Below are 15,438 nucleotides of genomic sequence, written 5' to 3'. Positions count from 1 at the left end.
ATCCAAACCTATTTGACACCACACCCATACTTCGAGGTGGCGCGCCGCTTTTGGGCGACGACCTAACAACCCTTGCATATTTTTCACTACACCCGGGTCTAGAAGATGTAGCGCACCCTTGCCTATTTGACACCACCCCCAGATGTAAAGATGGCGCGTCGCTTCCGGGCGACGACCTAGCAACCCTCACATACTTTTCATTACACCCGGGTCTAAGAAGTAATTTGTTAGAGACAATAGAATAGAGACAATAGAATCATCGGCTATAGACCGGAAAAAAAAAATTATTCTTGATTTCCACACCAAAAGGCAAAAAAATAGAGACAATAGAATCATCGGCTATTAAACTCAATTGGCAGTAATTTGTTAACTCTCGCCACACAAACACTATGACGAGTTCTATCTGGTAATTTAACAACAAATTCCTACTAGCAAATCGAGAAAGACTACAGAACCCTATCTAGCTGATTTAACTAACAATTCCCTATCGGTGAAGACCCAGTTTTTGAGTAGTCTCAAAAAAACCGAAAGCTTGATTGGTAGTGATATTCACATCCTAACGCTTCGCCCGTGGCTTGGGTTTAACCTCGGCCTCCTGTGTATACAAAGGGTAACAACAGAATTAAAATGGAGAAAAGACAAGATATTGGTAGCATTACATCTAAATGTTTTTGAAAAGAAAAAATGCAGATGAATCATTTTGGAGCAAATCAGATAACCAGAATGTACCTGAGTTGAGTGCAAAAGAATGTAACTCTTAGCAGTCGCTGGATTGTGATGTTCTGCGCCTTTACTCCAGTCATAACACACCTGCAATTCGTTATAAGCTCATCTTAGAAAAAGCTGTCATGGTGCATTAGTAACAATGTATTGTCATGGTGCATTAGTAGCAATGTATTTTTTATATACAAGTAAACGACAATTGCAAAAAAGGTTGTGATTGTGGGAGTAAAAGAGATAATCATGGTCCCAAGAGCACCCAAAATCCATCCATGGATGTGCATTAAGAAACAACTTGCAAAGAAGAAATCCTCATAGAGTCTATGTTACTCCGCGTCTTTACTTTTATGTCCGAGACGACAGTTGAAGATATGGGTATGGAATCTGTACTCAGTCAACAACACTCACAACACTTCTCCTGACAAAAGTGGAGAAAAGAAGGCCACATGACAAAAGCCTTATTTCTCAAACATCTCTTTATTTCACTAAAAACTTTGAGCTATACCAAATGTAACTGCATTTTTTGTCTGAAGGATGTTTTCCCATAATGTACTCTCATTACGGGCAAGGTCGCTTGTTCAAAAAGTTGAGTCATGCCGAGTCCAGCACATGCATATGTATCTGTGTTCAATACCGCTACCCTAGTCCGAGTACCATGGTAGATTATGACAAAAAAGTAAATGGAAATCATTTCATGCACGTGCCTTTTTTCTTTACATTTAACCAAATGCAACTTAAAGTCTTAAACAGCTCTCTAAAGATTCATCATATCCTTCAACCTCATCAGTTTTGTTGCTCTTGATGCTTTCTTGTCTCCCCCTCCCCCTCACTCTGCTCTCTCTTTCTTTTCTAGCAACAATCCATATGACGATTCATATTACTGAATAAATTAGTCTGTAATAAAATAGAAGTATGGTATATGCCTCAATGGAGTTAAAACCGCATCACTATGAAGTGAAGTACAGAAAACACACCGAATAAGCATATAGTGAGCCATCATTGTTAAAAGCACCGCACGGTATAGCTTGGTTGCATCTTGTCATGGCCTGAACAAAAAAGAGTTACGAAGTAAGGCACTCGAGCAAGATTTGGAACATTAATTGAACTTTGTGGCACCATAACGAACATAAGTTTTTTAAGGTTTAGTGGGGTATCTAACTTCTATTTTGAAGCAACAAATTTACAAGTCATTTTTTAGAGATACAAACGATACTGCAAAATGGCTTTCGGCACAGAAGAAGCTTCACAATCGAGGAAAAGCTAAAAAGCCTTGATGTCTCAGAAGGTGAGATAAGCAAGACAGATGCACATTGATGATTAAAATCATGGTCACAAGAAATTAGTCGGAATACGTTTAAAATAAACACGTTAAAACTCACCTTGAGACGCTGCTTGCTATCTTTGTCCCAAAAGTTGAATGCGCCATCAGATCCAGCGGTTGCAAACGTGTGGTGCACCTGAAGTGGACCAAAGTCAGACGTTTTTAGTTTGGACATCAATCAATATTAAAAAGAAACTACTTGAGATCCACAAAGCTAGAGGAAGGAAATGATATCTTTAATGAAAAGGTGCAGTTGCACATAATCACAGATGCTATATTCTGGTCGATTTAAATAAGATCATGCAAACATGGCCTTGGTTGCTAAACAAATGAGACGCACAGAGCAGAACGATTTCATTAAATAAAAAGTAATTTAAATTTACTACTTACGGGATGGAAGTCTATAGAGTTGACTGAAAATATATCATTGCCATCCCTATGGCATTTGAAAGTGAAATTCTTGGATTGCTGTGCATCATCCAGGTGATGTACACCCACTCTTCCTTCAATCGATCCAACCTAAGACCAAAAGTAAGGTGAACAGTTTGATAAAATAAAAGTTAGGCTTGCCAAACATTACTTGGTCAATTGGACCCCAAGCATCTACATAAAAGCTTCAAAGCGACCAAAATAACAACAGGAAACATGGATTAAAAGGGGACTTCATATCAGTCACTCCATAAGTAAATGCTAATGCATACCAAGAAGCCTTGCTTATCAGGAAAGGCAGCGACACATCTCGTCTGATGCTTCAAGGGTGATTGGATCCTTTTGAACTCGATCTGAAACAAGAGAGAATAAAATATTTAAATGTAAAACATGAAGGTAGTCTGCCTTCTGATGCACTACAAGAAATTGTCACATATTGTAAAGTTAAAAATGCTGAAACAAAGGTACCTGTGGTTTCTGCAAATCAAAGATAACAACGTTTCTGTCTGCTGTTCCCACAACCATTAAAGGATGCACCACGGAGAGAGAATAGCATCGATCAGGTAGTTGTTGAGTGTGCACTGGATTTGGCGTTCTTGTATCCCAGTACCTACCAGACAAGAGCAATTAAAACCCTCATTGAGATGAAAAGTAATCTAATGATAAGAAATTTGTACCAAAGTGAAAACCAAAAGGACATTTATTCTTAAGAATACTAAAACTATAAAAGCAACCATTCACTTACAAGCAGTTGAACCCCTTGATAACATCATGACATGCAACTTTAATTAATTGAGATAACAGATTAATAGTTTCTCCTCGGTAACACGAGATAATTTATCTTATATGATTGCTAATTTACATAAGGAGTGTTCAATTAGTTCTTCTGCATCAAAAGATAGTGAAACAAAAACTTCATCATAAAAAGAAACCCAGTGTCCTAATAATACTGCATCCTAAAATGTTATATAATCACGGAATATACAGCATCCATACAAGTTCCACGACAGAGAAGATCATCGGTCAGAGATAACCATATGCTTTAAAAAACCAGGTGACGTTAAGTAATTATCAAAAAGTTTATTCTCAGCAGAGCAACTCAAGGTTGAAATATGGTGTCAAATTGTAGTAAATTCTCGCAAGTGCTCAAAGCATGTTTACTTTCCTTATATAGTTCCAGAATAAAAATGGTTGGATTTCATACATGAAAACAAAACTACAATTTTCAAGGGAAACATCTTGTAAACTAATTTGGTGTATACCATATGTAAATCAAGTGCAATAGAAACTTAGAAAGCTTACTTGATGGTTTTGTCCCAGCTTCCTGTAGCTAAGAGGTTCAATTCAGGGATCCAAGCAACTTGGCTGACGGGTGCGTCATGCATAGCCACAGTGGATGGTTGGGAAGCAGACAAAGGCCACATCTTGACTTGTTTGTCACAGCCTCCAGAAAAGACTGTGGTTCCATCGTCTTTCCAAGCGGAGCACAATACCTTAATCAAATATAGAAAACATAGAGATATAAACATTATCAGTCTAACTGATTTATGAGATAGGTATAGAAATAAGTCGTGACGTGAAGCAGACAGCAACTTACAGGCTGTTCATGCGAGATTGCTGCTTTAGCAGCACTGCCAATAGCCATGCCGTTCTTGGTTACCTCCCAGCATCTTACCTGTATGTAGTGTATGTTGAATTAACAAGTTAGATACTTGTTATGTTGGTTTAAGTCGTGTTTACAAATAAAGGATTTGGTAATTAATTAGAGGAAACCTGGTTATCCCAAGAAGTAGCAATGAGATAATTGGCCTTAGGGCTAAAGCAAAGACTTGATACAGAGTCTCCTGGAGGACTAACAACCTGCGGCCGAATCCGTTCAAAAATCAGACAGTAATTATCTCCTTGATACAAATATATGAATTTGAGGGTAAACAGAATTCATATCAGACAAGTAGGCTTGGTAGCAACCTAAAAGCGAAGCGAGAATCAAGAAAGACAGTAGTCCCATACTAGAATAATGAATTCATAGATAGCATTGTTTAGGATTGAAACTTAAGCATTAATCTCTTACAAGAAACAACGAGTGAGAGTGTAAAAGCAGTAGTCTAACTATCATCCATCCATCCATATACACAAATTATAGAATAAGACGGTTTCACACTGTGACACAGACCTTTTGTAGCAAAAATCAGTCAATTATTACAATCAATTAAAGAGTGATTTGTATACATACCATTGGACTGTCTTACAAGGTGAGACCGTCTTATACAATACAATATATTTCAAGAAAAGTTATTATCTACGAGTATTCGTCTTAGAAGTAGCCGTGTTTATTATTACTCGTAATCGTACAAGATTAATGGGGATCGTCTGAATTGCATTAATTAATAATAATAAACAAAACAAAAAAGAGAAAAGGAAAGGTACCTCGGCAGATTTATTAGGGTTGTGAGAAGCATTAGAAGCAGGAGTAGTTGACCCAAATGCCGACATTATTACTCAAATTGAAGAAGAAGAAGAAGAAAGCAGTTTGATTATAATTGTAATTTGGGGGGAAATTATTATTATTAGAAGAAGAAATAAGAGGAATTGAAAGAGAAGAAGAGGAGGAGAAAAGGGGACAAGTTCAAAATTGGGAAGGAGGGAGGGAAGGTTTTTATATGGAAGTCTACCCCCTCCTCGGCTCCTCCTATCAAGCTCCACTTTAACGCTATTCACTTTTCAACTTAAGATAAACTGTGATGCTGCAATTTAACGCCAATTCTTCACCGCAGTACAACTCTTCCTCTTGACTTCAAAGATTTCCACAGTTTACACTACACTATTCATTAGTTCATTAAAATCCCAATTATTAAATGTCATGGCCAAATTTAGAACACGTCTTTCCCCATTTTTTTTATTAGGTAAAAAAAACTAGATTGATCATCTAAGGTAGGACCAACTTATCTCATCATTTCGAATGATATAGGTAAGTTGAAATCACCGGCTATCAAACTACCTCGAAAGAGGTGGACATGAATGCCCAATCGAAGCCATAAAGTCGTCAACTTTGTTGGCTTCACAATGTTTAATTATTACTGTAATACTCCGTATTTATGGTCTTGGGGGTACTCTATCGAGTAGCCCTTACTCTGTCGAGTAAGGGTATGTCGCAGAATAAAATAGTTTCTGACCTGTTGGGCACTCGATCGAGTAGCTGGGGCACTCGATCGAGTAGGGGTACTCGATCGAGTACCTTGGGTACTCGATCGAGTGTCCCAGGTTTATCGGGGTTTTTCTCGGGTTTTGTTAATTACGCGATTAAGGTATTTAAACATATTCGTCTTTATTCTAAATCACTTTTTACAAAACCTAAAACCTGTTTAAGAGAGAAAGCAACTGGTTCTTCTTCCTAATCGCGTTCTTGACAATTCCGAGATCGACGGTCGGTTTGCATCGTAGTTTGTGTCGTTGGATTCCTTGCGTCGAGGGTAAGCTTCTAGCATAATTTTTATAACGTTTTGTTAAGATTAGTGAAACCCTAATTTAGTAATTGGGGGTTTTTATGAATAGTGTTTGAATAGTAGTATCCGTGTGTTATATGTTAGGAGGAGAATTCATAGAAGAGGCGTTTTGAGACAAATTTGTAGATACCGTCTGCGTGTGTGCTTTCCGGGTAGGATTTCTACTCGGTATTAGTCCCATAATGGGATATTGGTGATGTCTTTGTAGTTAGTTAACTGATTTGATGATTGTAATTGCGTTTGTGATTGTGGTTGTGTTGTTGATGGTTCTCGAGATGCGTTCTCGGTGGGGGGGTCACTTGCGGGAGTGATCTCACGCCCTAGTTTCGCCCTTAGTGGAACCCGCCACGAAAGGGGATGTGCACATTAATGGACGGGGTTATCGCTCGTACGATGAGCGGGGCTTAGGTGGGAACGGCTGCGGTCCCCCATCGCGGGGCGGTCCAAAGGACGATCGATGATTGAGACGGTTGGTTGGATGTGTGTGTGTGTGGCGGTTCAAATTGTCTGTTTGTCTTATTGTTGTTATCTGTTTTGATTGTGTGATTAGTACGACCCGGTGTCGTTTTGTAAACTGCGGTGATCCATTCGGGGATGGTGAGCGGATATTGAGCGGTATAGAGATGATACGGGGATAGGCTGGATAGGCCACAACATGACGATAGAGTCTTCCGTTGTAGTTTAGCATTTATTTATATTTCGGTTTGAGTAGACATTTGGAATAATGTATCTTGCTTTCGATTTGGTTTCAAGGATTGTTTTCATTCATTAAAATATTAATAATAAATGTTGTTTCTTTATCGTTGTTGTTTGATTATCATACCTCGCAACCGAGATGGTGATGTCTCCATACCGAGTGGTCCCGGTAAGGCACTTGGAGTATGGGGGTGTTACAAATGGTATCAGAGCGACGATCCTGAAACCTGTAACCAATGAACTTAATGAACATAGGGAGTCAATTAAAATGAACCCGGGGTAAAAGTTGTAGGAGCTAGTGCAAAGGCTTGGGAGACGTCCTAAAGTCGCGGGGGTCGCCCTACAACTTTGAACCGGTCACATGGGAACGTGTTTGTTGAGTCGTCTGTGTGATTGTTTAACTTGTGCAACAAAGTGATGAAGTGTGTTGATTGTTTGGTGTTGAAATAGGAAGTTGAGCATGTGAAAGAAAATGATATGTGGAACATGTTAATGAGATGATAACATGTTGGATGTTTATAATGTGGCTTTAATAGCATGATGAGTTGATTTTGTTGATTAGTAGAATAGATGCGTAGCCTATTTGTTAGAATATAATGTGGTTTTATAAAGTTTGGCATGTTAGTATACGAAGTAACATGCGGGTAGCTCTTACGTATTGGGGTACTTGATCGAGTGAGACCGACTCGATCGGGTAGGTTTTTGCGATTTTGAGTTCGAATCGAGTTTTGGGCACTCGATCGAGTAACTAGGGGTACTCGATCGAGTAGAAAATCACTCGATCGAGTAGCCTAGATACTCGATCGAGTGGGTTAGAGATCGAAAGGTCATTTAGTTACGGGTTTGGGTACTCGATCGAGTACATAGTGGCACTCGATCGAGTAGCCCGTTACTCGATCGAGTGGGTTTGGATACTCGATCGAGTAGGTCTTTGGCAACGCGTGTTCGTGTTTTGAGGTTTAGTACGCGTGTTTATGTTTATCCCTTTCTTCTATAGCTTCAAGATGCCGCCCAAGAGAAATGCCTTGTACGCGAGAGCCGAGCTTATGACTACGGATGACATCGTTAAGATGTTGGAACACCAAGACGCTCTTACGGAGACCCCAAGAGAGTGAACGAGGACAAGGATAAGAGTAAGGAGAAGGAGGTTGACCATGCTAAAGTCAGCCTCTATATCGCGAGGTTTAACCCAAAGGAGTACAAGGGGGTTGAGGAGCCTAACCACCTTGATAGTTGGGTGAGGAGATGGAGAACATACTAGATTTAGTTCGTCGTCCGATGAGATGAGAGTGGATCAGCCGCATTCTATCCGAGGGAGGCGGTGGCAAGTGGTGGGACTCAGTGAAAGTGAGTGCCAAGGAGATATATACCAACCAGGGGTTACCTGCTATACCTTGGGAGGAGTTTCGTAGGGCTGTGAGGAAGGAGTTCGTGCCAGAACATGTGAGGAGTAAGTTGAGGGAGGAGTTCGACAAGTTTAAGATGACGGTGAGATGTCCGTGGGCTGAGTACTACAGCGGTTCAATGAGAAATCCAGATATGCAGAGGACATGGGTTTGAGTGAGGAGAATCTTGCTTTGAGGTTTGAGAGAGGGCTAACCACGACAATTATGGATAAGTTACCCGTGGGAGTCCTTACTGATGTGAAGGAAGCATATGAGAGGGCTGGGAGAGCTGAGAGGCTAGTGGAGATGGCTAAGGAGAGGTTAGGTGGAGAGAAGAGGAAGTCGGAGAGCGAGGGTGGTGGCCAATCTAATTTCAAGAAAGGCAACCACAATCAATCTAAGGGGTTTTCTTCTCGGGTCCGGTTCGATCTTTGGAACTTCCTTTGGGAGAGGTCGTGGGAGCGTGAGCAACACCGGGAGTGACTGCTTTGGATGTGGTGGCGTAGGCCACAAGAGAGACATGAGTGCACAAGTGCACCGGGATCTTTCCGAGACTGCGCGAGCTTCGCGAGCAACGGACCGGCGGGATCATGGCCAAACCGTGGAGGTCGAGCTACCAGAGTGGAGGCAACCGCAACGGCGGTAATTCTTATCCGAAGACGCCGATGAACAACAACAACAATCAAGGGTCGGTGCTAAGCCGACCGCATCGCCAAGATCTTGTCCGGGAGGTGGGCGGAAGACAAGTGGCAAGTCGTTCATGATGGACAAGAAAGCAAAGAGGAGGATGAGCACGTTATCACCGGTACATTTCTTGTTAATGGCGTTCCTACGTTTGTTTTGTTTGATTCGGGGGCTTCTCGGTCGTTTGTGTCTTGAGTCATGTAAAGCGATTGGGTTTGAGAGTATATGAGTCCGTTAGGGAGCAAGTTTTCATACCTTCGGGTGAGTCCGTATCGTGTGGGAGGTCATTTAGAGATGTGTCTTTGATAGTTGGGCAAGTCGATTTCCTGTAGACTTGCTTAGAGTTTCCTTTTAATGGTTTTGAGATGATAGTTGGGATGGATTGGTTAGGAAAGTATAAAGCTAAGATAGACTGTCATCAAAAGAAAGTGTCCCTAAGAGGTCCTAAGGGAGTTAGTGTGTCATACCGTGGGTTTCTAGTTAAACCCAAGGTTAAGTTGATTGCAGCTGTCACTTTGAAGTCGTATCTGAGGAAGGGATGTCCTCTGATTTTGTGCCACGTGAGAGATGACCGGATAGAGAGCCCGGCAGTTGAGGAGATACCAGTGGTGGGAGAGTATGCAGATGTCTTTCCGGAGGAGATTCCGGGGTTGCCACCGAAGAGGGAGATAGATTTCACCGTTGAGTTGAAGCCAGGAACGGGGCCAATCTCTAAGGCACCGTACCGTATGGGTCCTAAGGAGATGGAGGAGCTTAGGAAGCAGTTGGATGATTTGATAGAGAAGGGATACATTAGACCAAGTGTATCGCCTTGGGGAGCACCAGTTCTTTTCGTGAAGAAGAAGGATGGAACTTTGAGGTTATGCATAGATTACCGGAGTGAACCGTGTGACGATAAAGAACAAGTATCCTTTGCCAAGGATAGATGACCTGTTTGATCGGTTGAGTGGTGCAACGGTCTTTTCTAAGATCGATTTGAGGTCGGGGTACCATCAGGTGAAGATTAGAGATGTGGACATACCGAAGACAACCTTCACGTCGAGGTATGGCCATTATGAGTATGTGGTGATGCCGTTTGGGTTGTCAATGCGCCGGTGTTTATGGATTTGATGAATAGGATCTTTAGACAGTTCTTGGACCAATTCGTGGTGGTGTTTATCGATGACATCTTAGTCTACTCTAAGACTAAGGAGGAGCATGAGGAGCATCCGAGGATCGTGTTGCAGACTTTGAGGGATCATGAGTTGTATGCTAAGTTGTCCAAGTGTGAGTTTTGGTTGGAGAAAGTTGCTTTTCCTGGGGCATGTAATCTCTAAAGATGGGGTAGTCAGTGGATCCGGCGAAGATAGAGGCGGTGACAAAGTGGGAAGCACCAAGAATGTTCTTGAGGTAAGGAGTTTCTTGGGTTTAGCCGGATACTACAAAGCGGTTCGTGAAAGATTTATCCAAGATAGCTAGACCGATGACGGCGTTGATGAGGAAAGAGAACAGGTTTCGTTGGGATGAGAGTTGTGAGAAGGCGTTCCAAACATTAAAGGAGCGTTTGACCACGCTCCGTCCTAGCGTTACTGAAGGAAGCGAGAATTTCGAGGTGTTTACGGATGCCTCGAAGAATGGGTTGGGATGTGTGTTGATGCAGAATGGTAAAGTGATCGCCTATGCTTCTAGGCAATTGAAGCCTTATGAGGAGAATTACCCTACTCATGACCTGGAGTTGGGTGCAGTGGTGTTTGCTCTCAAGATCTGGAGGCACTACCTTTATGGAGCAATCTTTAAGGTATTTTCCGATCACAAGAGTCTCAAGTACATCTTCACGCAGAAGGAGTTGAACATGAGACAGAGGAGGTGGATGGAGCTGATTGGTGATTACGACATGGAAATCATCTACCATGAAGGAAAGGCCAACGTTGTAGCCGATGCTCGAGTAGGAAGAGTGTACATTCTTTGTGTACACTCTATCTTTGATGAGGCCGAGGATGAGGTAGCGAGCTTTGGAATTCATATGTTGCGAAAGGAGATGCCATGGGTGATATGACAAAGACATATGGAGTTTTATGATGATATTCGAGGTAAACAGGCTTTGGATCCTAAGATAGTGGAGTGGAGAGCTGGAGTAGAGAAGGGGACGGTGTCCGGTTTTCCATTCATACGAGATGGTAGTTTGAGGTTTGATGGTAGGTGGTGTGTTCCTAATGACGAGGAGTTGAAAAAGACAATCATGACAGAAGCGCATTGCACACCATATTCGGTTCATCCGGTGGAGACAAGCTATACAAAGATTTGAAGAAAACGTTTTGGTGGCCTGGGATGAAGAAAGAGACACAGTTGAGTTTGTGTCCCGTTGTTTGACATGCCGTAGAGTAAAAGGGGAACAGAGAAGACCACAAGGTAAGGTTCGGTCTTTGGAGGTGCCTGAGTGGAAGTGGGAATCCATTTCCATGGATTTCATTGTGGGTTTACCTAAGAGTCAACAAGGTAACAATATGATTTGGGTGATAGTGGATCGTCGACCAAGTCACTCACTTTGTTCCAATGAAAGATACATGGACTAAGGCACAATTGGCTATGGCCTATCGAAAGAACGTGCTTAAGTTACATGGAGTCCCTAAGGACATAGTGTCCGATAGAGATGCGAGGTTTATATCAAGGTTTTGGAAGGAGTTGCAGGAATCGTTGGGAACTACTTTGAAGATGAGTACAGCATTTCATCCTGCGACAGATGGGCAGACTGAGAGAACAATCAAGACCTTGGAAGATATGTTGAGAGCGTGTGTGATGGATTTCGGTGGTAGCTGGGAGCAGAGGTTGGACTTGATAGAGTTTTCTTACAACAACAACTATCACACTAGTATTGGTATGGCACCGTTTGAGGCTTTGTATGGAAGGAGATGTAGGAGTCCGATCTGTTGGGACGATAGTCTTGAGGCGGTGGTTTTAGGACCAGAGATGGTACATGAGATGGTGGAACAGTTTAAGATGATCGGGGAACGGATGAGAGCACTCGGGATCGACAAAAGAGTTATGCGGATCTACATCGTCGGGATATAGAGTTTCGGGTTGGGGACAAGGTTCTTCCAAAGTGTCTCCTATGCGCGGAGTCATGAGATTCGGGAAGAAAGGCAAGCTAAGTCAGAAGTTTATAGGACCTTATGAGATCTTAGAGCGAGTTGGGGAAGTGGCTTATCGTTTGGCGTTACTGCATTTGCTTTGGAGAGAGTGCATAATGTGTTTCATGTATCGCAGCTGCGGAAGTATGTGAGTGACCCGTCACATGTGTTGGAGGCCGAGAGCTTAGAACTGGATGAGTCTTTATCATATCTTGAGGTGCCTAAGCGATCCTAGACCGAAAAGTTAGAAAGACCGGGAGGGTGAGACAGTTTTGCTTAAGATCCTTTGGTTTAACCATGAGACCGAGGAAGCTACATGGGAGGCGGAGGATATCATGAAAGAGCGTTACCCTTTCCTTTTTGATCGGGTATGTATGGTTACGGGGACGTAACCTTGTTTCTTTTAGGGGGTAGGAGATGATCGCGAGAGTTTTTAAGAGTTTTACACCTCTTGTATATGTTGTGTCGGTATGTTTGTCGGGATAAGTTGGGTTAGTGGCATGTTTTACGTTGTGTTTATTTTTGACCTTCGAGTCGGGAAGCGTATGGGAGTACCTTTGTTTGGTAGTGGTTTGAACTTCGGGGACGAAGTTCCTTTTAAGGAGGGAAGACTGTAATACTCCGTATTTATGGTCTTGGGGGTACTCTATCGAGTAGCCCTTACTCTGTCGAGTAAGGGTATGTCGCGAGAATAAAATAGTTTCGACTGTTGGGCACTCGATCGAGTGGTCAGGGCACTCGATCGAGTAGGGGGGTACTCGATCGAGTACCTTGGGTACTCGATCGAGTGTCCTGTTTTATCGGGGTTTTTCTCGGGTTTTGTTAATTACGCGATTAAGGTATTTAAACATATTCGTCTTTATTCTAAATCACTTTTTACAAAACCTAAAACCTGTTTAAGAGAGAAAGCAACTGGTTCTTCTTCCTAATCGCGTTCTTGACAATTCCCGGAGATCAGACGGTCGGTTTGCATCGTAGTTTGTGTCGTTGGATTCCTTGCGTCGAGGGTAAGCTTCTAGCATAATTTTTATAACGTTTTGTTAAGATTAGTGAAACCCTAATTTAGTAATTGGGGGTTTTTATGAATAGTGTTTGAATAGTAGTATCCGTGTGTTATATGTTAGGAGGAGAATTCATAGAAGAGGCGTTTTGAGACAGCTGTAGATACCGTCTGCGTGTGTGCTTTCCAGGTAGGATTTCCTACTCAGTATTAGTCCCATAATGGGATATTGGTGATGTGCTGTAGTTAGTTAACTGATTTGATGATTGTAATTGCGTTTGTGATTGTGGTTGTGTTGTTGATGGTTCTCGAGATGCGTTCTCGGCTGAGTGGGGTCACTTGCGGGAGTGATCTCACGCCCTAGTTTCGCCCTTAGTGGAACCCGCCACGAAAGGGGATGTGCACATTAATGGACAGGGTTATCGCTCGTACGATGAGCGGGGCTTAGGTGGGAACGGCTGCGGTCCCCCAGCTGCGGGCCGGTCCCAGGTGGACGATCGATGATTGAGACGGTTGGTTGGATGTGTGTGTGTGTGGCGGTTCAATTTGTCTGTTTGTCTTATTGTTGTTATCTGTTTTGATTGTGTGATTAGTACGACCCGGTGTTGTTTTGTAAACTGCGGTGATCCATTCGGGGATGGTGAGCGGATATTGAGCGGTATAGAGATGATACGGGGATAGGCGGGATGGCCACAACATGACGATAGAGTCTTCCGCTGTAGTTTAGCATTTATTTATATTTCAGTTTGAGTAGACAGTTTGGAATAATGTATCTTGCTTTCAGTTTGGTTTCAAGGATTGTTTTCATTCATTAAAATATTAATAATAAATGTTGTTTCTTTATCGTTGTTGTTTGATTATCATACCTCGGGCAACCGAGATGGTGATGTCTCCATACCTGAGTGGTCCTGGTAAGGCACTCGGAGTATGGGGGTGTTACAATTACTTCATCAAATGCTTAAGATCTAATTTAACATCCTTGATAATACTAGAAATTTCCCAAGTACTACGGATTGAGTTGATAAGTTTATCCCAAATAATTCATTTCTACTCTTAATTAGGAAGGTTTTTATATGGATTCCAAGCCCTCTTTAGGGGGCGTTTGTTTCGTGCATTGGTATGAGTTTGGAATCAGGAATCATACCTGTGTGAAATGGGATTGGAATTTCATTTTCATACATTGTGTTTGTTTCAGTTGTAAGCGGTATGGGTATCAATCTCATACACGCCCCCTCCATGGGTATGAGAAACACATACCTCATGGGTTTGGGGTATGGATATAAAACCTCCAAATTTGTGAAACAAACACTTAATATGAGTTTTGCTCATTTCAAACTCATACCTCATACTTTTTTTGTGAATTAATCAAACACCCCCGTTATTTAGCTCTACTTTAACGCTATACACTTTAGAACTTAATAAAATAAATTAATCTATCTGTATCTAGTCTATACTGTAATGCTTCAATTTAACGCTGCACAAGCACAACTCTTCTTCCTGACGTACAAGATTTTCACAGTTTACACTATACTACTCCCTTCAAATATATATGTTCTTCTCATTTCTCTATTTTATGTGAGTAGTATTTTAATGAAATGAGAAAAACATATGAATTTGGAGAGAGTAATTTTTTTCTTTCTATTTTTTTATTTTCCATTATTTCATAGCTCATCAAAAATCTCAATTATAAAATGATGTGGCCAAATCTTTTAAAACATCTCTTTCACCATTAAACAAGTGTGTTTATATTTGCCTGAATTTGTTTTACATTTCCTTAATCATAAATTCTTATTATAGACGGACACTATCCGTCTATACGTATAGACGGATACCATTTTACCTCACAAAATACCCATTTGCCATAAAGTGGGAAGCACATGGGGGGTGCCCCACCTTGTCCCCCCTACCCATTTGATTAGAGGTCTTTACCCGTCTGTTCGCCCCACCCGTTTATATCAAGACCTATTGTTCCTTAATTTGATCGTTTTATCCAAAATAATTTACTTCTACTCTTAATCTTATTGATGGGTCCGTATCAAATGTGATGCAACTTGGAAATCAAACTACAAAGCTACATGGGGTTGGTACTTTCAAGATAACTCAGATTTTATCCTTCACTTTGGTCATTCTTCCTTTTGGGCGAAATCCTCAATCGAAGCTGAAGCGATGGCACTTAAAGTTGCTATTATGGATGTTTGGGCCAAAATCCACTTATTAACCTAATACGTAATCAGCCCTAGTGGATCCATCTAACAAGTTGGGCCGGGAAGCACACAACAATTGGGAAGCCCACTGGTGAAGGAAGCCCGCGTGCTTAAGAGTTGTTAGGGAGATTTCAGAGAGATCTTAGGGAGATTAGGGAGAATAAAACAGGAAGACCCGTTTATGGAAAGAGTTGTGATCAGACTAATATTCCCTACCATAAACGGGGTAGGACACATTTAAGGTTCTTACCCTATAAATAGCCAAGGAGGCAAACAAGAAAAGACATTAAAAAAATCTCACGCATACACACGACATATTGTGCTAGCTAGATTTACATACCGTCTCCATTGTACTCATTCTCATATTATCAAGCTAGTGCAGTCCTTGG

General features: G+C 41.7%; 1 protein-coding gene across 1 annotated transcript; it reads right to left on the bottom strand.

Moving 5' to 3' along the window:
- Window positions 1-309: 309 nt before the first annotated feature.
- On the bottom strand, window positions 310-5,193 carry LOC141599685 (protein RAE1-like). The gene is made up of 11 exons (XM_074419777.1): window positions 4,898-5,193; window positions 4,244-4,330; window positions 4,068-4,145; window positions 3,773-3,963; window positions 2,939-3,080; window positions 2,743-2,823; window positions 2,432-2,560; window positions 2,100-2,177; window positions 1,695-1,766; window positions 730-810; window positions 310-595 (listed from the first exon to the last, which is right to left on the bottom strand). The coding sequence occupies exons 1-11, from the start codon at window positions 4,961-4,963 to the stop codon at window positions 557-559; spliced, it is 1,044 nt and encodes a 347-aa protein (XP_074275878.1). The 5' UTR covers window positions 4,964-5,193; the 3' UTR covers window positions 310-556.
- Between the last annotated feature and the right edge of the window lie 10,245 nt (window positions 5,194-15,438).

This window comes from Silene latifolia, chromosome 9 (genome assembly GCF_048544455.1).
Source record: "Silene latifolia isolate original U9 population chromosome 9, ASM4854445v1, whole genome shotgun sequence".
Taxonomy (NCBI): Eukaryota; Viridiplantae; Streptophyta; class Magnoliopsida; order Caryophyllales; family Caryophyllaceae; genus Silene; species Silene latifolia.
Note: the sequence above shows the minus strand (reverse complement) of the source record. Positions and strands in the feature narration are given on the sequence as shown.

What these genes read in the sequence shown, in the direction of transcription:
- LOC141599685 (XM_074419777.1), bottom strand. Translation starts at nt 4,963, where the DNA reads ATGTCGGCATTTGGGTCAACTACTCCTGCTTCTAATGCTTCTCACAAC. An exon ending in CTACTTCTTGGGATAACCAG is followed by an intron (nt 4,146 to 4,243) that starts GTTTCCTCTAAT and finishes CACTACATACAG; the next exon opens with GTAAGATGCTGGGAGGTAAC. An exon ending in ATAGCAAGCAGCGTCTCAAG is followed by an intron (nt 1,767 to 2,099) that starts GTGAGTTTTAAC and finishes TTTTTTGTTCAG; the next exon opens with GCCATGACAAGATGCAACCA.